This window comes from Phacochoerus africanus, chromosome 3 (genome assembly GCF_016906955.1).
Source record: "Phacochoerus africanus isolate WHEZ1 chromosome 3, ROS_Pafr_v1, whole genome shotgun sequence".
Taxonomy (NCBI): domain Eukaryota; kingdom Metazoa; phylum Chordata; class Mammalia; order Artiodactyla; family Suidae; genus Phacochoerus; species Phacochoerus africanus.
Genome location: NC_062546.1, coordinates 113,954,234 through 113,982,134, shown reverse-complemented (window position 1 = coordinate 113,982,134; position 27,901 = coordinate 113,954,234). Strand labels below are relative to the sequence as shown.

Genomic DNA, 27,901 nt, shown 5'->3' with positions numbered 1-27,901 from the left:
CGTGGGCTGTCCTGCCTGTTTTCCTCCCATGAGAACCTAGTGTGGTGGGAACATTTTTTTTTGGTGGGAACATTTTCCTTCCTATTGGATGAGGCTGTGTGTGTGTGTGTTTCATCTATCCCATTAGCAGCCGTGCCAGCTTCCTACGTGCCTCAAACACTCTCTGTCCAAAATCACTGGCCTCCTCTCTGTGACCAGACCCACAAGGGGCACCTCCAGAGAATTTAGCCTCCAAGAACAACTGAGGCCATTCTCCATATGATCTGGGTCTTGAGTAGATTCTCCCCAGCCCAGTCTAGGTTGTTAAGGCCAAAAGATTCATTTCTAAACCATGCCTGCATTTGCTGAAGTCTGTTCAAGAACTGGACATGGGGCCCACAGGATGAACAAGACAAAACACTGCCTGATGCCCCAGTTTTGGGGAATGGCTTAGAAAGTGGGGGATTAGGGACTCAGCTATAGAGAAAAAATTCATTTCAAGACTCTCTAGAAAGAAAAAAGAGAGGAGAAAAAAAAGAAAAAAAAAGACTCTCTAGGAGTTCCTATCGTGGTTCAGTGGAAGCGAATCTGACTAGTATCCATGAGGATGCAGGTTCGATCCCTAGCCTCGCTCAGTGGGTTAAAGATCTGGCATTGCCATGAGCTGTGGTGTGGGTCTCAGAGACGGCCTGGATCTGGCATTGCTATGTGGCTGCGGTGTAGGCCACTGGCTACAGCTCTGTTTCCATCCCAAGCCTGGGAACTTCCAAATGCCTTGAGTGCAGCCCTAAAAAAAAAAAAAAAAAAAAAAAAGACCCTCTAGGCTCGTCCCAGTTCAGTGATCCTTAAACAAAAATCTTTCGCAGATAATTTTGAGATAATTTTTTTTTCTTTTTTGGCTGCCCTGCGGCATATGGAGTTCCTAGGCCAGGGATCAGATCTGAGCTGCAGTTGTGGCCTGTATAATGCCAGATCCTTTAACCCACTGTGCTAGGCCAAGGAGCAAAGCTGCTTCCTGGCGTTGCAGAAATACCACTAAGCCCATCGCACCACAGTAGGAACTCGGAGATAATTTTTTATTAAAAGTATTTTCATAGCGTAAGATTTTCATTTCTAAAGTCAGGGTTTCTCAAACTGGGATCCTCAGACATATTTGCAGGAAATAAAATACTTTTTTTTTTTTTTTAGGGCTGCACCTGTGGCATATGGAAATTCCCCGGCTAGGGATCAAATCAGAGCTACAGTTGCTGGCCTACCCCACAGCCACAGCAACGCCAGATCCAAGCCGCATCTGTGACCTACACCACAGCTCACAGCAACACCGGATTTTTAACCCACTGAGCGAGGCCAGGGATCGAACCCCAACCTCACAGTTCCTAGTCGGATTTGTTTCCGCTGTGCCACAATGGGGACTCCTAAAATACCTTTTTTTTTTTTTTTTTGCCCACACCCAAGGGATGCATAAGTTCCTGGGCCAGGGATTGAACCTGCGCCACAACAGTAACCCAGGCCATAGCAGTGACAACACCAGATCCTTAACTCACTGAGCCACCATGGAACTCCGGAAGTAAAATACTTTCCCTCTCCTTTTAACTGGTCCATTCTCTGCTTAAGTTTGAGAATGTTCTCAGGCTTCTCTCTGCGTGCCTGGGTTTGTGATAATCTGGCTCCCCTGTTCCTCTATCCTCCAATACCCCCTACCTCTCCCCTGTGCCTCCACCTCTATCAGCATCTCCATCTTCTTCCTCCCCAAGATCCAGGGCAGGGGGCATTCCCTGGGAGAGACCCTTGGGGTTGTGGGGAACTGGAAGGGATGCCCTTTCTCCACCCTTCGTCCTGACATTTCTGGACCGCCCACCAACCCCCCTCTGATATTACTAAGGATCCTGAGGAATCCTCTTACCTTTTCTGGCACTTAATGAAACCTCTGAACCTCAAATTCTGAGAGTGTATGAGGGAATGAGCTGCAGGTGAGATGAAGCGGGCTTTGATTTGAAAGTCACACCATCACGAGTTCCCGTCGTGGCTCAGTGGGTTAAGAACCCGACTAGTATCCGTGAGGATGTGATTCAATCTCTGGCCTCACTCAGTGGGTTAAGGATCCTGCGTTCCCATGAACTATGGTGTAGGTCCCAGATGCAGCTCGGATCCAGCATTGCTGTGGCTGTGGTATAGGCTGGCAGCTGTAACTCTGATTGGACCCCTAGCCTGGGAACTTCCATATGCCTCAGGTGCTGCCCTAAAAAGAAAAAAAAAGTCACACCATCAAGAGTCTGTCACAACCAAGGGGGCCACCCCAGCCCACCAGGACCTGAATGAGACCACTAGAGACCTTAAGAACTGATAAGATTACTTAGTGTTGGCCACCATATGTAATGCAAAATAAAACTCTCCCCACCCATAAAATGAGACAGGTCTTGTGAATGTTCTAATTGTTCATGTGATGACTGTTGTGATATATTTTGAAACATCAAAGTAATGCTGTGTGTGTACATGCGTGCGTGTGTTTGTGCGTGTGTGTAGCACTGTGGAAACCCAGCACTGTCCCCTAAGCCCCAGAGTCACCCTTGTGGCCTTGCAGGGAGATGTCCCTGTGGTAGGAACAGTAAGGAAGGAAGAGGGGGAGAAGGGGAGGAGATGAGGTGACTGCCTCTTCCCATTGGTCCACAAAACCCCTCCAGCCCTGCCTCCTTCCCAGCCATGATCTCTTTCCCACATGCCTCTTGAACAGGGAGTAGCTGGGACACCAGGTGTCCGGGGTCCCCTGGCTGCCCATCCTGGTGTGTGCACCCATCCACTTCCAGGAAGATTGGGACCGAAGCCCTGACTGCCCCTCTCATGTCCTGGCCCCGCACCCCACCCTCTCCCATGCTGTCCCTGAGGCTACTCTCTGGAGAGGGGGCCAAGGCCTGCCCCTCCGCCCTTCCCAGGTTCCTTCTCCCCACGCAGAGCCCAGAAGGGAAACCCTTTGCCTCAACCCCGGGCAGGCAAGAGCTTGGGCTGAGAGGCTCATTAAAGCTTTTTAATAAGCAATTAACTCAAGGGATGAACCCTTTGGCTGGTCTGGAACTCTCTCCTCCCGGCAGGGAGCCAGGCAGAGAAAGGCTGAGTGGGTGGGCAGAGTGGGTTCAGTCAGGAGCTTGGGGCCCCTGTCCACCCCCCTCTAAATACAAACGAATAAACAAACAAGACTCCAGAGGGGCAAAGGCAGAGGCTGAGGCCTGGGCATACACCACCCCCAGCCCCCCATCTTTCACCCTCCCCCACATCCCCACCCGTCGCTCAAGATCCCGTCAGTTTCCAGTCAAGGCTGCAAAGAGGCTTGGGGATACAGGGGCACTGAGTCCTTCTGAGTTGGGGGCCTTTGAGGGCAGGGAGGGGTCCCCTTCTGGTTAGGTCCTCACTCACAGGATGTGGGAGATCTTTAGGAAGGCAGCTCCTCCCACCTGCCCTCACACCTTCTGGGCTTGCTGTTCCGCCTGCCAGAGCCCTGACCCAATCCAGAACATTCTTCCCACTGCTGTCCTCTGGAGACTGGCCTGGCACCTTGAGCAAGACAGAGCTATGGGGGTGGGGAGGCAGGAAGGGGGTCTGTACTTCCCAGGTAGAAACGGGACATCACAACTTCACACCTGCATCCAGAACCTGAAGTCAGATCCAGGCTCCGGGGCGGTGGGTGGGGACATGTCCGCACCAGAACAGGTGACACATCCAACCTAGGGTTCCATGGGCTGACCAGTCAGCCCCAACCATTCGCTGACCCCTCCCCGTGATGTCCTGGAGCCAAGGGTGGGGCTGCTCCTTGCACAACTCCAGGGGGCGCCACTTATACAGAGGCAAACTTCTCCCATCTGTGTCCTTCAGGCTCTTGAGCAACAACAAGATCACTGGGCTCCGGAATGGATCCTTCCTGGGACTGTCCCTGCTGGAAAAACTGTAAGTGCTTGGGCAAGGGGGGCGTGGAGGTCATGGGCAAGGGGTCAGTCCAGGGAAGATGAGGCATACTGGCTGCTGAGGGTCCAGAGTTGGACTGACCACCAAGCAGAGAGCAGAGGGGCTGGTCTGGGAGAGAGGCCAGCTCTACCGACAGCAGAGAGGAGGGACACCTCGCTGGTCCAGGCGGGGATGGGACTATGGGAAGCTCATTAACGCTCTTTAATGAGCAATTAGCTCTGAAGGCTGAGCCCCTTCACTGGCCAGGAGCCGCCTCCCCCTCCCGGCTGGGGGCCCAGCATCAAGGGCAGAGGGAGATTTCGTGGGACTCAGGCCTTTTTTTTTTCCCTTCCCTAAACACAATCAACAAAGCTCCAAGGGGCCAGAGCCTCAGGGTGAGGGTGGGGAAAGTGATGGTATTCAGGTCTTTCCCCCGCCGACCCCCCCAAGCCCTGGTTTAGAGCTGCATCAGAACCAGCATCCCTGGGCTGCATCAGAACCGCTAGGGCCCTACTAGCCCGGGAGAACCTCCTGCAAAGACATAGGGACCCGCCTCAGTCATGGGCAAGTCCATGCTCAAGCAGGGCATTAGATCGACTTCTCTCTCCATCCCCGTTCCCTTGGCAGCTCCCAGAGCCACAGCCTTACAACAGCTCTGGGGGCCTGTCTCGCCCCTGGAACACCTGGGCCTCCTGTCCCTCCTGGAGCCAGACCCTCCTCTCCCACCTCCAAGCCCCTGTCTCCTATCTCTGTTCCCACTCTGCTGGGGGTTCCCAAGGCCCCCCAACAGGGTCTTGCCCCTTCTAGTACCATTTTGCCTAAAAGCCTTGGATCAGAGCAATGGAGGATTCTAAAGAGTGAGACAGATGCCTGCTCTCAAAAAGTCAAAGTGATTACAGCCTAAGAAACCACGTACCACGCCACGTATACGTGAATGAAGTAGGTTGGGGTTTCCATAAAGTCCAAAGGAGGTATCGGCGAAGGCTGGCAGGGTCAAGGGTGATAGAGATGTGATACCTACGTGACACAGAATGTAAATTGTTTCTTTTTTTATTTTTTCCTGGCAGCACTTGCAGCATATGGAAGTTCCCAGGCCGGGGGTCAAATTGGAGCTGCAGCTGCTGGCCTATACCACAGCCACAGCAACGCCAGATCTGAGCCGCATCTGCAACCTATGCCTCAACTTGCAGCAATGCCAGATCCTTAGCCCACTGAGCAAAACCAAGAATTGAACTTTACAGACACCGGGCAGGTTCTTAACCCACTGAGCCACAACGGGAACTCCCAGGAGTGTAGATCTTTAAGCAGGACAACATCCTAGGGGGCAGTCTCTGTTACACCAATTTGAGCAGGGGCAATGGAAAGTCTCTCCCCTGACCCCTTGGGGCTGTGGGGCTGTAAGGAAAGCTTGGCGGCCTGAGGGTAGAAAAGGGCGCACTCACGTTTGGCAGGGGAAGGCAGAACGTATTCTGTGTGATGGGGCCACGTTGCGGGTAGGAGGGGTCCTGGGATGTTGACCTTGGTGTACGTGCACAGCAGGGACCAGGTTCCTCTGATGGTCTGTCTGCACAGACAAGGAGAAAGGGCTGCTACCAAGCTGCTATTTTTAAGACTCTTTGGGAGGAGTTCCCATTGTGGCTCAGTGGTAATAAGCCCGACTAGGATCCATGAAGATGTAGGCTGGATCCCTGGCCTCACTCAGTGGGTTAAGGATCTGGCGTTGCCATGAGCTGTGGTGTAGGTTGCAGACGCAGCTTGGATCTAGCGTTGCTGTGGCTGTGATGTAGGCTGGCAGCTGTAGCTCCTATTAGAGCCCTCGCCTGGGAACCTCCATATGCTGTGGGTGCAGCCCTAAGAAGCAAAATATAAATAAATAAATAATAAAGACTCTTTGGGAGTCCCCGCTGTGGCACAACGGGATCAACAGTGTCTCCATAGCAGCAGGGACCCAGATTCGATCCCCTGCCTGGTGCAGTGGGTTAAGGATACAGCAGCTCTGGCTCAGATTAGATCTTTGGCCCAGGAACTCCATATGCTACAGAGTGGCCAAAAAAATGATTCTTTGGGAAGTTCCCACTGTGGCACAGTAGGTTAAGGATCTGGTGTCATCTCTAGCTGCTTGAGTCACTGTGGAGGCACAGACTTGATCCTCAGCCCAGCACAGTAGGTTAAAGACCAGATATTGCTATAGCTATGGCACTGTAGCACTGGTTCAATACCTGGCCCAGGAAATTCCATATGCACAGGTGCAGCCATAAATAAATGAATAAACAAACAAATAAATAAATAGTTACTTCAAAAAAACTCCTTGGGTGTCAACAAGCAGGGAAAGATTTTCTCTTCCACGAGCAGCTAAGCATTCATTTGGGAGCCATGATTCCTATACTCAGCCTAGGCTTGGTCTTAAGAGCAGAATCCCAGGAAATCAGATACTCCTTCCCGGTGTCTTTTAGAAAGACTAATCACAGGAGTTCCTACTGCAACTCATCAGTAATAAACCAGACATAGTCTCCATAAGTTCGATTCCTGGCCTTGAGCAGTGAGTTAAGGATCCAGTGTTGCCTCAAGTCACAGCATAGGTTACAGATGTGACTCAGATCCCACGTTCCTGTGACTGAGGTGTAGGCCTCAGGTGCAGCTACAATTCGACCCTTAGCCTGGGAACTTCCATATGTGGCACGTGCAGCCCTAAAAAGAGGAAAAAAAAAAAAAAGGACTAATTGCAGCTATCCCCACCCTTTTGCCCTGGCCAACCAGGACCAGTCACCACCCAGAGTCTGTCTCCTCCTTGGCACAAGCGAGAGCTGCTTGGAGCCTCTTGGGGCCTCATGGACATCTTCTCATCTTTACCCTCTCGCCTCATCAGCCGGGGAGCACTGGGCCTGCCCCCCTCGGCCTCATCCTTCAGTCTCATGCGGGTGGATTTTCTGATGAAGATGAGAAGATGGCCCTCTCCTTCCCACCCAAGGAAACCTACCCAACCCGACTCCACTCTGCAGCACTGGTGCATCCAAACCATGGGAGGCACACAAAGAAAAGTGGGAGAGTAGTTGGGAAGAATGACTAAATGCATGAGAAAGGGCATTAGAGGGAAAATTATAGGCCCTGAGTTGGAGGCCCTGTCCTGTTAGGAATCCTTTAAAATTATTCACTCTAGACATGTTTCTTTTTTCTCTTTTTTTTTTTTTTTTTTTTTTTTGCCGATCCCATGGCATGCAGAAGTTCCCTGGACAGGAATCAAACTGGCACCACCCCAGTGACAATATAGGATCCTTAAACACTAGGCCACCAGGGTTAAGGATGTTTCTTGAGCCCCTGTAGGTGCCAAGCTGCGTGCTGGGCATTGGGAGTGGACACTGTAGACCAGGTGCCTGCCCCATGGAACTTACCCTCCATGGGCGTGACCCAGAAAATAGCAAAGCAGGGGTTTATGTTGTGGCTCAGCGAGTTAAAAAGCTGACATAGTGTCCGTGAGGATGTGGGTTCAATCCCTGGCCCCCTTCAGTGGCTTAAGGATCCAGCATTGCTGCAAATTACTGTATGGCTCACAGATGCAGCTCAGATCTATTGCTGCTGTGGCTGTGGTGTAGGCCGGCAGCTGCAGCAGCAAATCAACACCTAATCCAGGAACTTCCGTATGCCGCAGGTACAACTGTAAAAAGAAAAACAAAAATTCTATGATCCTTGGGTGTGTGTGATACCCACAGTGCTGCAGGAGAAGTAAAAGAGCAAGAAGCCCAGTGACACAGCCAGGCTTTCATAGGAGAAAAGGGCTCTGGGTGGAGGCAGTACTGGGCTCAGCAGGTGCTCACACTCCCTAGGGATGGAAAGGCAGTGCAGGGGCTGGAGGAGCCCAGGGTCTCCAACCTGGCTGATCACCACTATATCAGTCAGGCTTCTCCAGAGAGACAGAACCAATAGGAGGGGTGTGTGTGTGTGTGTGGTATGTCCTTATATAAATATACAAATAAATTATTTTATTTCTTTATAAAGAAACTTATTTTAAGGAAATGGCTCCTGTGACTGTGGGGCCTGGCAAATCCAAAATCTGTAGGGCCAGCCAGCAGACTGAAAAGTCAGGCACGCATTGATGCTGCAGTTTTTTTTTTTTCCCCCTCTTTTGTCTTTTTAGGACCGCACACACAGCATATGGATGTTCCCAGGCTAGGGGTCTAATCGGAGCTACAGCTACAGGTCTAATCGGCCTACACCACAGCCACAGCAACTCGGGATCTGAGCCGTGTCTGCAACCTACACCACAGGTCACTGGCAGTGCCGGATCCTTAAACCCATTGAGCGAGGCCAGGGACTGAACCCACAACCTCATGGTTCCTAGTCGGATTCGTTTCCACTGTGCCACGATGGGAACTCCGAGATGCTGCAGTTTTAAGGCAGAACTTCTCTGGGAAACCTCAGTTTTGGGTCTGAGGGCCTTCAACTGATTGGATGAGACCCACCCATGCTGGCTGGACAAGACCCACCCATATTGCCAAGGGTTATTTCCTCTAGTTAAAGTCAGCTGACTGTTGGAGTTTCCACTGTGGCTTAGCGAATTAAGAATCCAACATAGTGTCCATGAGAATGCAGGTTCAATCCCTGGCCTTGCTCAGTGGGTTAATGGATCCAGCATTGCTGCAAGCTGCAGCATAGGTCACAGATATGGCTTGGATCTGGGATTTCTGTGACTGTGGTGTAGGCCGGCAGCTGCAGCTTTGATTAGTCCCCTAGCCTGGGAACTTCCATATGCTGTGAGTGTGGCACTAAAAAGACATTTAAAAAAAAGTCAACTGACTGCAGACGTTAACCGCATCTATAAAATACCTCCACAGCAGCACCTAAATTAGCAACGGACTAAGTCACTGGGTCCTGTCCTCTGACACATAAATCGATCATCACAACCACTACCCTAGAGGTGGGGAGAGGTCCTGGGCCCTGGGCCTGGAGATGCTAATTCATCAGGTCAGCAGGGGCCTGGGAATTGTTTACAAGGCTTGCAGTTGATTCTTATGCTCGTTGGGGTTGGGAACCAGTGGACCAGATGACCCCCACACTATGAGCCTATTCATCGCAAATGAGACGCCTTGGCCTGGCAGACAGTCGATGCCAGGAAACACTGATCTCTCTGTGCAAGCTGAGGCAGCCGATCTGGTGGCAGCTTCACACCCCACAGTCACACGAGCAGCAAGTCTTGTGGGAGGGGTGGGACCCGTCTGATAATTGGGGTGCTGCAGAAAGTGCTGGCATCGCCTGCCCTGCTAAGCACCGCCCTCCCTGGCCTCTGTGAACAGGTCGGGTGTCAGTACTGGGGGGGTGGTCAGCTCTGCATGGCCCCTGTTTGCAGGGCAGGACCCCGAGGCCAGAGAGGGGACACAGAGAGGGCTCTGAGAGGGAATGTGCCTGAATTGATCTATGGAGGATCCATGCTTCATCGAGGTGGGCGATGGGGGTGGGATGAGAGGGGATTACCTTAATCAGCCAGGTTGGCTGGACTAGGGAACCGGAAATAGTCCGGCGGCATTCAGGGCCAGCCCAGGAGGGCAAAGAAGGGCCGAGACATGTGTTGAGGCCCCATTTCTGAGCCCTCCTCTCTATGTCCCGAGGCCCCTCAGCAAGAATTAGCCTGCTGCCCAGAGAAAAGACTTCCAGGGTGAAGAGGCAGGTGATGAAAGGGCATAGGGCTTCACTCGAGTTGGAAAGAGACCTGGGGTTGAATTCCACCTCAATCCTTTACCTTCTGGGTGCCTATCCAAGCCTCAGCTTTGGAATTCCCGTCGGGGCTCAGTGGTCACGAACCCAATAGTATCCATGAGGACCTGGGTTTGATCCCTGGCCTCGCTCAGTGGGGTCAAGGATCCGGTGTTGCTGTGAGCTGTGGTGGAGGATGCAGACATGGCTCAGATCCCGCATCGCAGTGGCTGGGGTGTAGACGGGCAGCTGTAGCTCCGATTCGACCCCTAGCCTGTGAACCTCCATGGGTTGCCAAGGGTGCAGCCCTAAAAAGCAAAACAAAAACAAGAAAACCCCTACCAAGCCCCAGCTTTCTCACCAGGAGCAAGGGGCCAGGCCTGCCTGGCTCCCGAGCAGGTGGTCACAGGGGTGCCTGAGTTCATCCAGCAAGCGAGCAGGCTGCAGCCAGCTGACAGTCCCCTTCTCCTCAGAAGAGCTCCAAGTGGGAAGATGTCCTACTGCTGCCCCTCATGGCTTGGATTCAGCCAGAGCCCCCAGCTCTAGGTGGGCAGCCGTGTAGATGAAGCGTATGTGAGATGAGGACTCCTGAATGGGCTGTTCTTCCACCCAGTCCCTGGCATCTCTGCCCAGATGCACCCACGAGCGTTCAGCAGGGAGCCAGCCCTCAGGAGACTTTCCCAGGCTCGAGACCAGGGACCGAGCCGGCCACGGGACAGACAGCCCCCAGGCGAGGCCAAGTGAGCCGGGGACGTGGCGTGCACGCTTGCGTGTGGATCTGTGTGGACACACACCCCCAGAGGCCTATGCACGCCTGGAGGAAAGGGCCTGGGGCGGGAGCCTGGGCAGCCCAGGATGATTTGTCATTGCCTAATGAGATTAATGAGCTCCGGGGGCTGGTATGCAGCGGTGCTGGGGCGCTCATTAGACGCAGATGCTCACGGGAACGGTGCGGGGGGAGTCTGGAGCGGGGGGAGTCTGGAGCGGGGGGCGTGAGGCTCACCCGCCAGGTGGTTTCCATTAATCTGTGGGCGGGGCCGAGGGGAAGGCCCCGGCTCGGGCCCTCCTCCCCTCCCCTCTGCTCCCCACCGGCGCTGGAGAAGAATGCGGCGGCGGCGGCGGCGGCGGCGGCGGAGAGGCTTTACTGGGCTCTGGCGCTGGAGGGCCAGGGAAGGGAGGCTGGTGGGCTCGGGGACAGCCCTCCTGCTCGCTCATGGAGGCCCAATGCCTGGCACAGGGGATGTGCTCAATAAATTCCTAGTGGATGAGCTCAGAGACCAGGGGGACCAGGGCCTGGGGGTGAGAGGGAGGCTAGGAGCATCTGGGGTTTCCTCCTGGTCCCCAGAACCTCTCCCTCTCCCCCCCCCACAGCCACTGTACTTGCAGGGGTGTTCTGCCCACCCCTCAGCCAGCCCCCCACTTTCTAAAGAACCCTGAAAGTCCCAGAGAGCCCAGGGGAACTATTCTGCGGCCTCCAAACCTATAATTTGGTTTTCAAACCCACAAGCAGGGAGGTCTGTGGGGCCCAGAGAGAGCCAACTTTGTGCCGTTGCACCCTGTCCAAGTGTGGGTTACACACTCACATGCACACACACTCTAACAGCATTAGGGAGACATTTACATACCATAAAGTATAAAGTGGATGACCTAATGGTTTTGAGTATATTTACAGTTGTGCCATCATCATCATCATCCAATTTTAGCACATTTTCATCATCCCCCAAAGAAACCTTGAATCATTAGCAATCAGTCCCTGTTCTTCCACCCCCCTCCTTCCCAGCCCTAAGTAACCACTGATCTACTTTCTGTCTCTATTGACTTGCCTGTTCTGGGCATTTCATATAAATGGGATCGTATGGGAGTTCCTCTCGTGGCGCAGTGGTTAACGATTCCGACTAGGAACCATGAGGTTGCAGGTTCAATCCCTGGCCTTGCTCAGTGTGTTAAGGATCTGGCATTGCTGTGAGCTGTGGCGTAGGTCGCAGACGCAGCTTGGATCTGGCATTGCTGTGTAGGCCGGTGGCTATAGCTCCAATTAAACCCTTAGCCTGGGAATCTCCACATGCCACGGGAAGCGGCCCTAGAAAAGGCAAAAAGACAATAAATAAATAATTAAATAAATAAATAAATAAATAAATAAATAAAATGGGATCGTATGATATGTAATCTTTTGTCATGGGATTCTTTCACATAGCATAGTGTTTTCAAGGTTCATCTATATTGTAGCATGTATCAGCCTGTCATTCCTTTTTATGGCCAAATAATATTCCATTATAAGAAGATACCATATATTGTTTATTCATTCATGAGTGGGGGTGTTTCCACTTTTTTTTCTTTTTACTATGGAACTCCAACCCTGACCCTAACCCTAACCCTAACTCTAAAAGTCCCCAGGCTAGGGGTCGAATTGGGATTGCAGCTGCTGGCCTCCAACACAGCCACAGCAACACCAGATCTAAGCTGCATCCTCAATTTATGCCGCAGCTTGTGGCAACACAAGGTCCTGAACCCACTGAATGAGGCCAGGGATCGAACCTGCATCCTCTAGGACACTATGTCGTGTTCTTTTTTTTTTTCTTTTTGTCTTTTTTTTTTTTTTTTTTTTTTTTTGCTTTTTAGGGCCAAACCCTCAGCATACGAAGGTTCCCAGGCTGGGGGTTGAGTGGGAGCTGCAGCTGCCGGCCTACACCACATCCACAGCAGTGTGGGATCAGAGCCGTGTCTGCGACCTACACCCCTGCTCATGGCAGTGCTGGATCCTTTAACCTACCAAGCGAGGCCCAGGGATCAAACTTGCATCCTCATGGATCCTAGTGGGGTTCGTTAACCACCGAGTCACGAAGAGAACTCCACTATGTTGTGTTCTTAACTCGCTGAGCCATAACAGGAACTCTTGTTTCCACTTTGGCTTATGAATAATGCTGCTATGAACATTCCTGTATGCTCCTTGTGTGCATGCGTGTTCACTTGTCTTGGATATATACACCGAGGAATGCAGGTGCTGGGTCTTATGGTGACTGTAACTGCCAAGCTATTTTCCAAAGTGGCTACACCTTTTTACACTCCCACCAATAATATACAAGGATTCCAACCTCTGTTTTTGTAATTGTAGCCATGTTAGTGGACACGAAGTGGTTCCTCATTGTGTGTTTGATCTGCATTTCCCTAATGGTGTTGAGCGCCTCTTCATGCATTAATTGGTCAGTTGTATATCCTTTTTCAAGAAATGTCAATCCAAATCCTATGCCCACTTTTTTTCAGCTGGTTATTTGTCTTTTTGCTATCAAGCTGTAAGAGTTATTTGAATATTCTGGATAGAAATCCTTTATCAGATATGATTCGCAGAGCTCCTGCTGTGGCACAGTGGATTAAGGATCCAACTGCAGCAGCTCAGATCCCTGTAAAGGTATGGGTTCCACCCCCAGCCCAGTGCAGTGTGTTAAGGATCTGTGTTCCCACATCTGTGGAGTAGGCTGAAGCTGTGGCTCAGGTTTGAACCCTGGCCATGGATGTGGCTGGGAAAAAAAAAGAAATGAAAGTTCAGAGCAGGGGTCTGTAACCTGGATTCCAGGAGCCCCTGAAATCAGATGCATGATGTTGGGGGTAGTGCATTCTGGGGGGGGGGGGGGAAGTGGCGGAATTCATAGCCCTCATCAGATTTTCTAAAGGATGTGCTAAGCAAGAAAGGTGCAGATCCTCCAACCTATAGGGGCCTCCCAGGTGCAAAAAAATATCCAAGTCCTATGGTTGAGTTTTTTCCTACCACTAGGGAGGTTACAGTTCCAGAGCTGTGTCCCCTCCCTTAGGAACCAGGAGGCCTTGCAGCCCAAGAGTGGGGGACTCCATTGGACTATCGGCTTGAGAGAGGACCCAGGACTGGCTAGTTGGGGTCAGCAGGCCAACTCTGCAGCCTCAGTCACCCCGGAAGCCACTCTGTGAGTGAGGCAAGGGGTCAAGACCGCCAACACTTGCTGGAAGGTCCCCTCTCAGAAGGCCCCGCTGGCCAGGCTGCAGGAAACCCAGGGCAGGAAGGGGCTGGGCCCCAGGCGGGCGGCTGCCTTGGTCCCATCTGCAGAGCATCAGTGGGGCAGCGGGTGGGGGTTCTCGAGGGGGGCCGGGGAGGAAATGAGAATAAACACAGTGAGTGGAGAGGGAAGGGGCGGTGGGGGGAGGGGGCGGCTATGGCCTGGGCCCCTTGGCAGCCCATGAAGGGAAGTGACACAATGAGGAATGTGTTTCCCCAAGCCCTCCCCCGCTCGGGGTGGGAGGCAGAGCCCTGAGAATGGCCAGACCCCCACGGGGGCCAGGAGGGCACAAGCTGGGACAGCATCGGAGGATGGGGCTGTGCGGGCGGGGGGGTGGTCTGGGCAGCAGGGGGTAGGCGGGGCAGGAAGGGTGACCCTGGGTGGGCGGGCAGGCCCTCACCCAGTCTCCAGCCTCCACTCTGCAGGAGCCTTCTAGGGGCTGCGACCCCTGCTTGCACACAGCCCTGGGTGCTTCCCAGCATGCTGGGGATGGAAGCCATCCCTCTAGAATGCAGGCCTTCTGGTGGCTTCCTCTCATGGTTCAAGATGGCACAGGGTTATGAAAGGGTGCTGATGGGTGAGGTGGGTAGGGCTCTGCAGGGCGTTTGTTTAATTTCTCTGTCTCTGTCTCTCTTTCCCTGTCTGTCTCTGTCCCTTTGTCTCTGTCTCTCTGTCTCTATCTCTCTCTAACTTTCTGTCTCTGCTCTTTCCCTGTCTCTGTCTCTTTGTCTCTGTCTCTCTGTCTCAGGGTGTTTAAGTCCCCATCTGGAACCTTCTGTGTGAAAACAGGCCCCCTGGGGGAGGGCACCTCCCCATCCTGAACACCCATTTCCTCTCCCCCAGCAGGGAGCCAGCTCAGTTAACCCCCTCCTGCCCATAATCCAGAGTTGCCCTGAGACTGGCCTGCAGAGCCAAGAGCCCCTGCCTTGGAAAGCAACCCCACCAGCCAGCCTCGAAGTTGGCTATTCCAGGAATCCCCCACCTGTGCCCTCTGCCTCATGACCTTCTGGGTGCTTGGGTGGGGCCCAAGGATGTTGGTCAGAGAGCCAGCCAGGAGCCTGCAGCTGCCTCCCAGATGGGCAGTGAGGCCTCCTGGTAAGGGCTCTGTGGGCCATGAGTGGGGCCAGGTGATGGACAGCCAGAGACCCAGGTCAGCATCCACGCCGTCACCAGCCAGCCCCGTGACCTCTCCTCACCTGCCAGGTGGAGAGGTCCCCAGGATGACTCTAGAAGGATCTCCCCACAGCCAGGCTCAAGAGGACTTGGCCTTCGTGTGGCAGTTTACAGAAGACTGTAAACCCATTTTCAGATGATCCTCCAGCAGCCTCTAGGGACTCAAAAGTGCCACAAGCTGGGAGGTGGTGCACATGGGGACCCAGGCCTCTCCTGTCTGCACCACGCCCGCCCCCTCACCCATCTGGGGGTGTCTGCATCCTCCCTGACATTTGCCTGACCGGGGAGCCAGGAGGGGAGGGGCCCCCTCCTTCATGCAGCTTCCCAGTAGCACAGAGGAGAGCAGGGATTTCAAGGGAACCGAGAACCCAGCATGTCCGCCCCAGGGGACTGTGCGGCCCCTGAGCTCAAGGTGTGAGGGTCCCCACTTGCCTCCCACAGGGACCTGAGGAACAATGTCATCAGCACAGTACAGCCGGGCGCCTTCCTGGGTCTAGGGGAGCTGAAGCGCTTGTGAGTGGCGTGCCCTGCCTCCCAGCCCCCCTCCTGCCTGGAGAAGATCCATGGAACCCACTGGCCCCTTCCCCCACCCCCCACTGTCCCTCCTCCCCAACAGCACAAGGGCTGGGGAAGACAATTCAAGCCCCAACCCCATCTCCTTTCTCTCCTCTGCCCGCACAAGCCCCAGCCACACGCATGTGTCCCTCACAAGCGGATCTGTGTGCTACCACATGGCCGACTTGCTGAGTTTGTGTGTGTCTCTCCAGAGATCTCTCCAATAACCGGATCGGCTGTATCTCCTCTGAGACCTTCCAGGGCATCCCCAAGCTCCTCCGGCTGTGAGTGAGGGAGGGGGAGGGCTTGGGGGGGGGGGGGACAAGGGAAGGGTCCCCACGTACTCTTCACTCACCCCTCCCTCCCTTGGCCCAAGGAGAACCTAAGATCCTGTCTCTTGTCCCGCCCATCTCCTGCAGAAACATATCTGGAAACATCTTCTCCAGACTGCAGCCTGGAGTCTTTGATGAGCTGCCAGCCCTTAAGGTGGTGTGAGTATCCTTTCCCAGCCCGAGGACTCAGGCCCGGGCTTCCTTCCTCTGCCCGGGAGGGAGGCAGACATCGGGAGCACGTGGCCGGCCTTCTGAGGAAGGACAATGACTGAGGCGCCTTCCCACGCTTGCCCCGCCCCTGCCTGCAGTATGCACCTGCACACATGTGCCCGCTCAGGTCCTCTCTGGCCTCAATCCTGCCTTGGGGCCCCATTGCCACCCCATGAGCCCACACTGGTTCTGCTCTACCTTGTGCCCCCCATCCCTCTGCAGGGACTTCGGCACAGAGTTCCTGACATGTGACTGCCGCCTGCACTGGCTGCTGCCCTGGGCCCGGAATCGCTCCCTGCAGCTGTCAGAGCGCACACTCTGCGCCTACCCCAGCGCCCTGCGAGCCCAGGCCCTGGGTGGCCTCCAGGAGGCCCAGCTGCGCTGCGGTGAGCAGATCCTCCCCCTCAGACCCCAGGCTCCCTCCTGCAGAGCCCCTGCTGGCCCCAAGCCCCCCACACCGCTGGCAGGGTTATGGGGATGTGGGCTTGGTCTCCAGGGAATCCTCTTCCACAGATCCCACTGGGGGCTGGTCCCCCACCGTGTTTCTGAACTTCCTTTGGAGCCCCTGCTTTGTTTCCATTTTCATTTGTCCAAAGCCTGCCTGGCCCTCCCCTGCACTCTTATCTTCAGAGACTCTGGCCCCCTTCTTCCCAGCTGGACCAAGTTCCAGACCCAGGGGCCTGGCCCTGCCACATAGGACCCTCACCCAAGCACCACACTCAGCCTCACGGCCTGTGTCCCTTCCCTCAGAGGGGGCCCTGGAACTGCACACACACCACCTCATCCCGTCTCTCCGCCAAGTGGTCTTCCAGGGTGATCGGCTGCCCTTCCAGTGCTCAGCCGGTTACCTGGGCAATGACACCCGCATCCGCTGGTACCATAACCGGGCCCCTGTGGAGGGAGACGAGCAGGCCGGCATCCTCCTGGCTGACAGCCTCATCCACGACTGCACCTTCATCACCAGGTACAGGCCTCGCTGCCCCTTCTCAGCCCCCAGCTTGGGTGGGGGTGGCCACAGTACTCCTCTCCTACCCCCCAAAGGAGCCAGCCTGTTCCTGGGAATACATGTGGGCTTGTTTGTGGAGATCCGGAACTAAGTCGTAATGGTCAGGACGAGGAATACAAATTGAATGCCTGATAGAAAAATAAAATTATATCTGACACTTTTTTGGTGCCTTTTAGCACTTCTCACCTAGATTATTGCACTTAATCTCCCCAGTAGACTTGCAAGAGAGGTGTTATTTACCTCACTGATGTAGATGGGGAAATTGGAGTTCCTGTTGTGGGTCAGTGGATTAAGAACCCGATATAGGAGTTCCCGTCGTGGCGCAGTGGTTAACAAATCCGACTAGGAACCATGAGGTTGCAGGTTCAATCCCTGCCCTTGCTCAGTGGGTTAACGATCCGGCATTGCCGTGAGCTGAGCTGTGGTGTAGGTTGCAGATGCGGCTCGGATCCTGCGTTGCTGTGGCTCTGGCGTAGGCCAGCGGGTACAGCTCCGATTAGACCCCTAGCCTGGGAACCTCCATGTGCCACGGGAGCGGCCCAAGTAAAGGCAAAAAGACAAAAAAAAAAAAAAGAACCCGATATAGTGTCTGTGAGGGTTTGATCCCTGGCCTCGATCAGTGGTTTAAAGGATCTGGCATTGCTGCAAGCTGTGGTGTAGGTTGCAGATGCCGCTCAGATCTGGCGTTGCCGTGGCTATGGCATAGGCCATCAGCTGCAGCTCTGATTTGATCCCTAAGCTGGGAACTTTAGGTGTGGCCCTAAAAAGAAAAAAGAGAGAAAGAAAGAAAAGAAAAAATGATGGGGAAATTGAGGCTCAGAAAGCACTATCATAAGGTCAGAGTTGAAGGAGTACAGACTTGTACCCCTGGCTCCATTAAGGAAAAGAGCCTGAAGCTGGTGCCCTGCGCACCCCAGAGCAGCACCTGGGCACTCAGGGAGGGTGGCGTGGCCTCTGGGAGTGCCTCCAGCCAGCCCTCCGCCCCCACCCGCCCGCAGTGAGCTGACCGTGTCTCACATCGGCGTGTGGGCCTCAGGCGAATGGGAGTGCTCCGTGTCCACGGTCCAGGGAAACGCCAGCAAGAAGGTGGAGATCGTGGTGCTGGAGACCTCGGCCTCCTATTGCCCCGCTGAGCGCGTCGCCAACAACCGCGGGGACTTCAGGTTGGAGACCTGACCCCCAAGGCTCCCACCCCATCCCTGCCCCTGAGGCCACCCGTGACCCACCCGCTCTAAGATGGAGAAAACACTTCCTTTTGTCATTCAGCCCCAGGTCCTGCTGTTATATTTAGAAAGACTGTATTCTGTTGTATAGTCACCCTCCCAGATGTGCTGTGCAGAACAAAAAAGTTTTGTTTTGCTTCCTTACATGAATAGTTTACCAAGCCCTCCCACTTTGAATATCACATGTTAATATCCCAGTGGCCTCTCACTTAGGCAGGGCAGGTGTTATTCTCATGTATAGCTGAGAACACAGAGGCCCAGAAAGGATCAGGGACTTGAACTTAGGACTCCAAGTCCAGCCCCCCTGGACTAGTGACAGCACTGTCCCTACACACACAGTGTTAGAAAGAAGGGGGAAGAGTTCCTGTCATGGCTCAGCAGTAACAAATTTGACTAGTATCCCTGAGGATCCAGGTTCAATCCCTGGCCTTGTTCAGTAGGTTAAGGATCTGGCATTGCCATGAGCTGCGGTGTAGATCACAGACGAGACTCAGATCTGGCATTGCTGTGGCTGTGGTGTAGGCTGGCAGCAGCAGCGGCAGCTCCAATTCAACCCCTAGCCCTGGAACTTCTATATGCCATAAGTTCAGCCCTAAAAAAGCAAAAAAGAAGGAGAGATAGGAAGGAAGAAAGAAAGATCGAGCTTAGAAAGCCCTTGAAGCACCTTCCCCCAGGGGGCCTGGCCTTACAGTTCTTAAGGCAGGTGCAGAACCCCTGCCCTGAGGAGACTGGGTCACAGGTAACCGACTTCCCGCCTCTGCCCCCAGGTGGCCTCGAACCCTGGCAGGCATCACAGCCTACCAGTCCTGCCTGCAGTACCCCTTCACCTCAGTGCCTCTGAGTGGGGGCGCTCCGGGCACCCGAGCCTCCCGCCGCTGTGACCGAGCCGGCCGCTGGGAGCCAGGGGACTACTCCCACTGCCTGTACACCAACGACATCACCCGGGTGCTCTACACCTTCGTGCTGGTGAGGCCGGGGGAGCAAGGGGAGGGGGGCATGGAGAAGGGATGGGGAGAAGCCTGCTGGCCCCACGGGGCCTGGGAGCCCACCATCCGTGGGATGCAGGGCGAGGGGCAATGGGGCTGGCACTGTCTCCTGCTCTTTTCTGCTAGCTTTTCCTCATTTGGGGGATTCAGACCCTGCCCCCAGGGCCGCACTAGGGATGTGTGGGCCACTCCAAGCATCTTTGTCCTCCAGCACAGCAAGGGCCGCCTTAAGGGGGAAAACAAGGACAGCATGAGGTCATCCTGTTGTCCTCATGCTGGTGGCACAGCCAGTGGGTGGCCCTCGGTCTCATGCCTTATCTGTGCCTCCCGCCTGGATTAGACCCCCTCCCCAGGCCCCATCATCCTGAGCATCAGCACAGAGGAGGGGGCCTTGGGGCCACTCTAGGGGAGAAAGAGTAAGACTGGACGATGCCCTTCCTTCCTCACACCCCCAGATGCCCATCAATGCCTCCAATGCGCTGACCCTGGCTCACCAGCTTCGAGTGTACACAGCCGAGGCCGCCAGCTTCTCTGATATGATGGATGTTGTCTACGTGGCTCAGATGATCCAGAAGTTTCTGGGTTACGTTGACCAGATCAAAGAGGTGAGAAGCAATCGGGCCTCAAGGGGACCCTGGAAACCACAGCCCCCTCTACCTGCTCGTCCTTTCACGCCCCAGCCCCTGGATCCCCAGCCCCACTCCTGCCCTCAGTGACTCCCCTGCCCCTAGCTGGTGGAGGTGATGGTGGACATGGCCAGTAACCTGATGCTGGTAGACGAGCACCTGCTATGGCTGGCCCAGCGCGAGGACAAGGCCTGCAGTGGCATCGTGGGTTCCCTGGAGCGCATCGGGGAGGCCGCCTTGAGCCCCCATGCCCAGCACATCTCCGTGGTACCGTGACCCAGCTGGGAGGTGCCCCTCAGGGGCCTGGCATGGGGAGGGACCTTAGAGGTGACTCGAGCCAGCCCTCGTTATCAAGGAATTTCCAAGGATGTGTCCTGAGCCAGTTAACAAGTAGGGCACAGTGTCTCCTCTGGGCACTTGGGGAGATACACTGAGGTGGCACATGGACCTTTCTCTCCTGCTGAGTTGGGGCAGCAGAACTAGGGCATGTTAAGAGGCAAGCTAGAGAGTTCCCTCTGTGGATCAGTGGAAACAAACCCGACCAGTATCTATGAGGATGCCAGTTCAATCCCTGGCCTCGCTCAGTGGGTTAAGGACCCAGCATTGCTGTGAGCTGTGGTGTAGGCTGCAGATGCGGCTCATATCCTGAGCTGCTGTGGCTGTGGTGTAGGCCGGCTGCTGTAGCTCTGATTTGACCCCTAGCCTGGGAGCCTCCATGTGCTGCAGGTGTGGCCCTAAAAATAAGTAGAGGCAAGCCAGGTACAAGGTGGGTGTGAGTGGGAGGAAGGGCTTGGGGGGCAGTGGTCAGGAGACTCCATGGCAGACAGAAGGCAGCCAGGCCTTGAGAGATTGTGAGGGCACAAGGGTAGGAGGTTGGCCTGAGCAGATCTGCGGTCTCGGGCAGGAGAAGGCCAAGAGCGGGGTGACAGGTCCCTGTCCCTAGAACTCGAGGAACGTGGCCTTGGAGGCCTATCTCATCAAGCCGCACAGCTACGTGGGCCTGACCTGCACAGCCTTCCAGAGGAGGGAGGCAGGGGCGCCCGGTGCCCGGCCCGAGGGCCCTGGCCAAAATCCCTCACCTGAGCTGGAGCCCGTGGCCGACCAGCAACTCCGCTTCCGCTGCACCACCGGGAGGCCCAATGTTTCTCTGTCATCTTTCCACATCAAGGTGGGCACCTGGGGGAGGGAGGATGCTGAGAGGGGAGGTGCAGGTGCCTGGTTGGAGTGGGTGGGGTGACAGGACGCAGGACTCAGAAAGGGGGGAGAGAGGACACAGGAGGTGGTGTGGGGGACATGAGTCCCAGGGGACCCAAGGTGTCTCTGAGGAACTCCTATGTCCCCCCAGAACAGCGTGGCCCTGGCCTCCATCCAGCTGCCGCCCAGTCTGTTCTCGTCCCTCCCGGCCGCCCTGACACCCCCAGTTCCCCCAGACTGCACCCTGCAGCTGCTTGTCTTCCGAAATGGCCGCCTCTTCCGCAGCCACGGCAACACTTCCCGCCCCGGAGCCGCTGGACCTGGCAAGAGGCGTGGTGTGGCCACCCCTGTCATCTTTGCGGGGACCAGTAAGGGCCTGCACCCCACCCCCAACCACAGCACCACTGGGATCCCTCAAACTGTCTGCCCTGCACCCATCCCACCCATCCCTCACCCGCACCCCTGATGCCCTGGTGAAGGTGGCAGGGGATGGTGGCCCCACACCGTTTCTAAGGACAAGGAGGACAAAGATGTCCCATAAAGGAAGAGATTGTAGAGAAATGGCTCAGGAGACACTGGACTTCATATCCTGGGTGTGTCAGATGTCGAAAAGGCTATAAGCACAAATTCTCCACCCACCCGGGGCCCCCTCCATCCCCATTTGTCACCTGGTGCCAGCTTCTCCTTCAGGGTGCCCTCCTGAATCCCCCCTTCACCTGGATTTTCACTGCCTCTGTGGTATCTTCTACCTTCTTGTCCCCGACCCCAGCCCCAGAGTCCTCTCTCCCTGGGCCCGTTGCCACCTCTCATCGGGCACCTAGACAGGCTACCTCCCAGTGCTTTCATTTATTTATTTTTTTGGCCACACCCATGGCATGTGGACCTTTCCTGGCTAGGGATTCAACTTGCAACAACCCCAGATCCTTAACCGATAGGCCACCAGGGAACTCCCCTGTGCTTTTATTTTGATTCATCCTCGTGTGTCCCCAGTTGGACTGAGGACCTGGGAGGCAGACCCATGTGTGGCATATCACTCTGTCTCCCAAGACCAGTGCATCTCACCCAGCAGATGTTCAGTGCCCAAGCTGGCCTTCCAGGCCCAAGCATGCCTGAGCAGACTGTCACCTCCCCTGTAGGTGGCTGCGGCGTGGGAAACCTGACAGAACCGGTGGCCGTCTCGCTGCGGCACTGGGCTGAGGGGGCTGAGCCTGTGGCAGCTTGGTGGAACCAGGAGGGGCCAGGGGGGCCCGGGGGCTGGAGCTCCGAGGGCTGCCAGCTCCGCTCCAGCCAGCCCAACGTCAGCTCCTTGCACTGCCAGCACCTGGGCAATGTGGCTGTGCTCATGGTGAGTGGAGTGGGTGCTGGGGAGGGCAGGGAAACAGGGAAGGTGTGCCAGGTGGGGCCTCAGAAATACTCAAAGGACAGCAGCCTCATAGGGCCTCATGATGCTCAGGACTCTGGGGAAATGTCCCTCAGTCTCCCCTACACCTTTTGTTTGTTTTCCTTTTTTTTTCCAGGGCTGCACTTTTGGCATATGGAGGTCCCCAAGCTAGGGGTCTAATCAGAGCTGCAGCTGCTGGCCTACACCACAGCCATAGCAACACAGGGTCTGAGCGGCATCTACGACCTATACCACAGCTCACAGCAACGCTGGATCCTTAACTCACTGAGTGAGGTCAGGGATTGAACCTGCATCCTCATAGATACTAGCTAGGTTCTTAACCCACAGAGCCACAACAGGAACTCCTCCCCCACACCTTTTCATCTTTCAGGAGACAGGGAAATCCTGCCTCCACCCTCACGTGGAGAGAAATGGACCAGGAACCACCCAGCCTGGTCTCCATACCCTGTATCTCTGACACCCAGATTGTTAAAGTGAAAAAAAAAAAAATCTGGGAACGTTTCTCCATTCTGGTCACACTCCCCACTCACCCCTGTCTAGTTGCCCCTCCCACACCATATTTCACACCCCACTTTCCCAGATGCTGAGCAGGCCTGCAGCTGGGTCAGAGACACAACCTTCCCCCGTTTTCCTCATCTCTGATACTCAGGCTGGAAGCCTGAAAAGTCCCCTGAAAGGCAGACCATTAACACTGCCTAGGAGCTCCCTTGTGGCACAGTGGATTAAGGAGCCAGCATTGTCACTGCTGTGGTGCCGATGTGATCCCTGGCCTGGGAACTTCTACATGCTTCGGGTGCAGCCAAAAAAAAAAAATTCCAACCCAGGAGTTCCCGTGTGGCTCAGTGGGTTAAGAACCCGACTAGTATCCATGAAGATGCGGGTTAAGGATCTGGCGTTGCCCCAGGCTGCAGCATAGGTGGAAGATGCAGCCTGGTTCTGGTGTTGCTATGGCTACAGCTCCTATTCAACCCCTAGCCCAGGAACTTCCATATGCCCCAGATGCGGCCCTGAACAAACAAAACAAAACAAAACAAAACCCCAACTGACCTTCTAAGAGTGAATGGCCTGGATCTTACATCTTTGTTACCCGGCTGGACTAAGGGCTAAAGCTGACTGGGCTTGAGAAGAGGAAACCTGGCCTGGAGGACTGGCCAGGACTCCACAGGGCGGTCTCTCTACTCCTGGCTTCCTCTTCTCATTTCCTCTCCCCTACCCTTTCCAGGAACTGAGTACCTTCCCCAGGGAGGTGGGGGGCTCAGGGGCAGGGCTGCACCCCGTCGTGTACCCATGCACCGCCCTGCTGCTGCTCTGCCTCTTCTCCACCATCATCACCTACATCCTCAACCACAGGTGGGAGGTCCTGGAGGACGGGGGCTGGTGGTGGGAAGGCCATGGGTGTCACTAAGTACTGTCAGGTGCTCCCTTCCCAGGCGGGTTCATGTGGCTTTCCCAGGCTCTTGCCTAGCATTTTATTTGAAAGTTCTGGGGTTGGAAAACACATCTGGGGGTTAAGGCATCGATCTTCTTCACACCCATGCATGCACACCAATAGCTCCTTTCCCACTTTGGCTTTCCCAGAGGCCTTGACACCCGTGGGCGCGGCCTTGTGTTGGGTGCCCCGTTAATTAAAGCCTGTTTCTGGGGCAGCTCCATCCATGTGTCCCGGAAGGGCTGGCACATGCTGCTGAACCTGTGCTTCCACATGGCCATGACCTCCGCTGTCTTTGCCGGAGGCATCACACTCACCAACTACCAGATTGTCTGCCAGGCGGTAAGCAGAGGGGCTGGGGCGGGGTAGGGGGCCCCCAGGGAGCCCCCAATTTAGTGCCTGTGGCCTAGGCATAGAGTAGGGGGACACAAGGGAAGAAAGGGGGGCATATGCTAATGGGCTTCAGCTCCACTGCTCTTCGTCCAACCTTTCGGGAGAGGTTGACATGAGATCTAGGGGTGGTAGGAAGTATATAAAGTAGGAGACAGGACTTCAAAGTGGAGAATGGGGACCTGCAATGGAAAACAGGTGGGGGACAATCCATGTAGCAATGACAGGGTCACGGGGAGAACCCAGAGCTGGCAGTAGGGAGAGTACGGGCAGGGACAGATCCCGGGGGAGGATCTGGGTAGAGGAGGGGGCTGGGCACAGGGAGGTGTGGGGGGACACTGCGGGGGACTGAGGCTCTGGGATGGCCGGTCCCCCAGCCTCAGTGCCATAACCCGACAGGTGGGTATCACCCTGCACTACTCTTCACTGTCCACACTGCTCTGGATGGGTGTGAAGGCCCGTGTCCTCCACAAGGAGCTCACCTGGAGGGCACCCCCTCCACAAGAAGGGGACACTGCCGTGCCTGCCCCACGACCCATGCTCCGGTACGTGCTGCCATCCATCAGCCTGGCAGTGGGGAAAGGCTCAGCTGGGGGGCAGGTAGGACACCAAAGCTGTTCTCCCAGGGTGGGTGTAAGGTCCTGGGAGACCAGGCTCGGAAGACAGAAGAGTCAAGGCTCCAGTTGGCGCCAGGTTGCCCAGCGCCATGGAGGGAGTGCACCTTTGGGGTTTTCAGGCAGGACAAGGCCTGGAAGAAAGTGACTCCAAAGGTCATTGGACAGGGATCCTGGGAAGTGGCACCCTGACTTCTGCACTGTTTAGGGGGATAGAAAGCAATTCTGGTCTCTGTCCCTTAGAACAGTCTTGGTCAAGTCCCTTAGGGAACTACTGACCTTGCCCTGTAGGGACCTTGCATTCCTAGCCAAAAACAAACAAACAAACAAATCCCAAAAAACCTGACATCATTTCTAGGGGAAAGAGGATGGGACAGAGACATGAGCCGAGGGGTCCTGAACACCAAACCCCATTCCTTTCCAGGTTCTATTTGATCGCGGGAGGGATCCCACTCATTATCTGTGGCATCACTGCTGCTGTCAACATCCACAACTACAGGGACCACAGCCCCTAGTGAGCCCGCTGCCTGCCCCACACCTACCCATCCTGCCCCAGATGTCTGCTACTTCACTGGCCTTCTACCTGCCCGCCCACTCAGCAGTCACCCAGCCCTGGCCCCTGCATGTCACCTATGCGGGTCTCCGCCTCTCCACTCACCGTATCCTACCACCCCATCCACTCAGCCTGCGGGCCTCACCTCAGACATGCTGCCTGTGTCTCTCCTCAGCTGCTGGCTGGTGTGGCGTCCAAGCCTAGGAGCCTTCTACATCCCGGTGGCTTTGATTCTGCTCATCACTTGGATCTATTTCCTGTGCGCAGGGCTGCGCTTACGGGGTCCTCTGGCCCAGAGCCCCAAGGGGGGAACCAGCAGGGTCTCCCTGGAGCCAGGGGAGGAGCTGAGGGGCTCCACCAGGCTCAGGAGCAGCGGCCCCCTCCTGAGCGACTCAGGTTCCCTTCTGGCCGCTGGGAGCGCAGGAGTGGCGACGCCCGGGCCCCCGGAGGATGGTGACGGCCTCTATTCTCCGGGAGTCCAGTTGGGGGCGCTGGTGACCACTCATTTCCTGTACCTGGCCATGTGGGCCTGTGGGGCCTTGACCGTATCCCAGCGCTGGCTACCCCGGGTGGTGTGCAGTTGTCTGTACGGGGTGGCGGCCTCTGCCCTGGGCCTCTTCGTCTTCACCCACCACTGTGCCAGGCGCAGGGACGTCAGGGCCTCCTGGCGCGCCTGCTGTCCCCCTGCCTCGGCCTCTCGCGCCTCCCCGCGGGCCGCTCCCGCCGCCGCCGAAGACGGGTCCCCGACGTTCGGAGAAGGGCCCCCGTCCCTCAAGTCGTCCCCGAGCAGCAGCAGCGGCCACGCGCCACCTCCGGGCCCCTGCAAGCTCACCAACCTGCAGCTGGCGCAGAGCCAGGCGTGCGAGGCGGGATCGGCGGCCCGCGGGGAGGGGGAGCCCGAGCCTCCGGGCCCCCGGGGGGCCCTCGGCCCGCGGCATCCCAACAACTTGCACCACGGTCGCCGGGGCCACAAGAGCCGGGCCAAGGGGCACCGCGCGGGGGAGGCCGGCGGCAAGAACCGGCTCAGGGCGCTGCGGGGGGGCGCAGCGGGAGCGGCCGAGCTGCTGTCCAGCGAGAGTGGCAGCCTGCACAACAGCCCGAGCGACAGCTACCCGGGCAGCGGCCGCAACAGCCCGGGCGCCGGACCCCGGCCCGAGGGCGAGCCCATGCTCACGCCGTCGGAAGGCAGCGACACCAGCGCCGCGCCCCTCTCCGAGCCCGGCCGGCCGGGCCAGCGCCGCTGCTCTAGCCGCGACAACCTCAAGGGCGGCGGGGCCGGCGCGCTGGAGAAGGAGAGCAAGCGCCGCTCGTACCCGCTCAACACAGCCAGCCTGAATGGCGCCCCGAAGGGCGGCAAATACGACGACATCACCTTGACCGGCGCGGAGGCGGCCGGGAGCGGCTGTATGAAGACTGGCCTCTGGAAGAGCGAGACCACGGTCTAGGGTGGGGGCGGGCGCCGCTTTAGGATGCGCTGGCCGCGTGGGCTTGTGACCCCGCTTCTCGGGGGCCCTCAAAGACGTCTATCGGTACGTCCCCAGGTTTGAGGGAGAGGTGCCTCAGTAGCTTTAGTCCTGGAGGCTGGGGAAGGGATAGGCAGAGGCCCGTCTCTACTAAGAGGTCCATCCCTCCGGGTGTAGCGACTGACAATCCCAGAACCGCTGGCAGGATATATTTCCGTCCCATATAGGGTTGGGGTGAAGGTCCTGTCCGTCTGTGAAGTGACTGAGAGTGGAAGGGACGGCACAACTCAGGCGGGCTCCTCCTAAGGTACCCCCTGCGCCTGCCCACATCACCTCACTCGTGGCCATCAGCCTCATCAGGAGAACGCAGACAGCGGGAGCTTGGGGAGGGCATTCTCACTGCCCTTCACTAAAGCCCCCATCCTAGGCCTCTCTCCCACCCAGTTTTTTGGCTAATTAGGGAGCCAATCTAGCAGATGAGCCAGGTGACCAGGACCAATGGGAGGGAAACAGGTGCTGCTTTTCGAATTAACTATGCAAGAGAGGGCGGGAGGATGTGAAAGGCAGCTGTGGGGATCAGTCAGCTCTGAGGACGGGTGGGCACAATTAGGGCCGAACACCACTGCCAGGCTGCAGGTGGTACAGAAAGCACTTACTGTTCAGTTGTGGGACCCACACTCCCAGCCCCAGCCTCCCAGGCACTGAGGGGGCACACTCCCTGCCTTCAGGAAGCCACGCTGGAGAATCATTCCTGAGACCTGACCTTTAGCTCCATATTAGGGAGAAATCTCCAAAACATCAAAGCAGCTTCCTCCCTCACAGGAGCCCAAGCCAGTTCCCCGAGGCAGTATGTGGGGCTTCTGCTGCTCACCTGGGGCCTGAGCCTCTGCTACTTTTAAACACCAGCACTCCTTAGTATTTTCCCCCAACCTAAAAGGCAACCTTTGATTATAGGACCCATGGAGAGCAGAGGGAACCTTGGGTGCTGTGAAGAGCAACAGGGAAACCAGGCCTGGGGCAGGTCCCCTCCCAACCCCCAGGTCACCCCAGCCTGGTCACCAAAGTGAGAGAAGACTGAGAGGAAGGGAGAAAACCCACACACCTTGTGATGGATCCTGTTACT

General features: G+C 56.0%; 1 protein-coding gene across 2 annotated transcripts in view; it reads left to right on the top strand.

The window, feature by feature from the left end:
* Positions 1-27,857, top strand: part of ADGRA2 (adhesion G protein-coupled receptor A2) — a 37,561-nt gene extending 9,704 nt beyond the window's left edge. The window contains exons 2-20 of one of the 2 annotated variants that reach the window (XM_047772498.1): positions 3,844-3,915; positions 13,404-13,532; positions 15,237-15,308; positions 15,563-15,634; positions 15,770-15,841; positions 16,115-16,278; positions 16,643-16,856; positions 17,897-18,061; positions 18,889-19,087; positions 19,563-19,712; positions 19,839-20,000; positions 20,677-20,901; positions 21,079-21,295; positions 22,064-22,272; positions 23,552-23,679; positions 23,977-24,100; positions 24,548-24,693; positions 25,187-25,276; positions 25,491-27,857. In XM_047772498.1, coding sequence (XP_047628454.1) covers positions 3,844-3,915; positions 13,404-13,532; positions 15,237-15,308; positions 15,563-15,634; positions 15,770-15,841; positions 16,115-16,278; positions 16,643-16,856; positions 17,897-18,061; positions 18,889-19,087; positions 19,563-19,712; positions 19,839-20,000; positions 20,677-20,901; positions 21,079-21,295; positions 22,064-22,272; positions 23,552-23,679; positions 23,977-24,100; positions 24,548-24,693; positions 25,187-25,276; positions 25,491-26,760 — 3,880 coding nt within the window. In that variant the 3' untranslated portion in view covers positions 26,761-27,857. The remainder of the gene's footprint in view (positions 1-3,843; positions 3,916-13,403; positions 13,533-15,236; positions 15,309-15,562; positions 15,635-15,769; positions 15,842-16,114; positions 16,279-16,642; positions 16,857-17,896; positions 18,062-18,888; positions 19,088-19,562; positions 19,713-19,838; positions 20,001-20,676; positions 20,902-21,078; positions 21,296-22,063; positions 22,273-23,551; positions 23,680-23,976; positions 24,101-24,547; positions 24,694-25,186; positions 25,277-25,490) is intronic. The other variant, XM_047772499.1, reaches the window with a different exon arrangement.
* Positions 27,858-27,901: the final 44 nt, after the last annotated feature.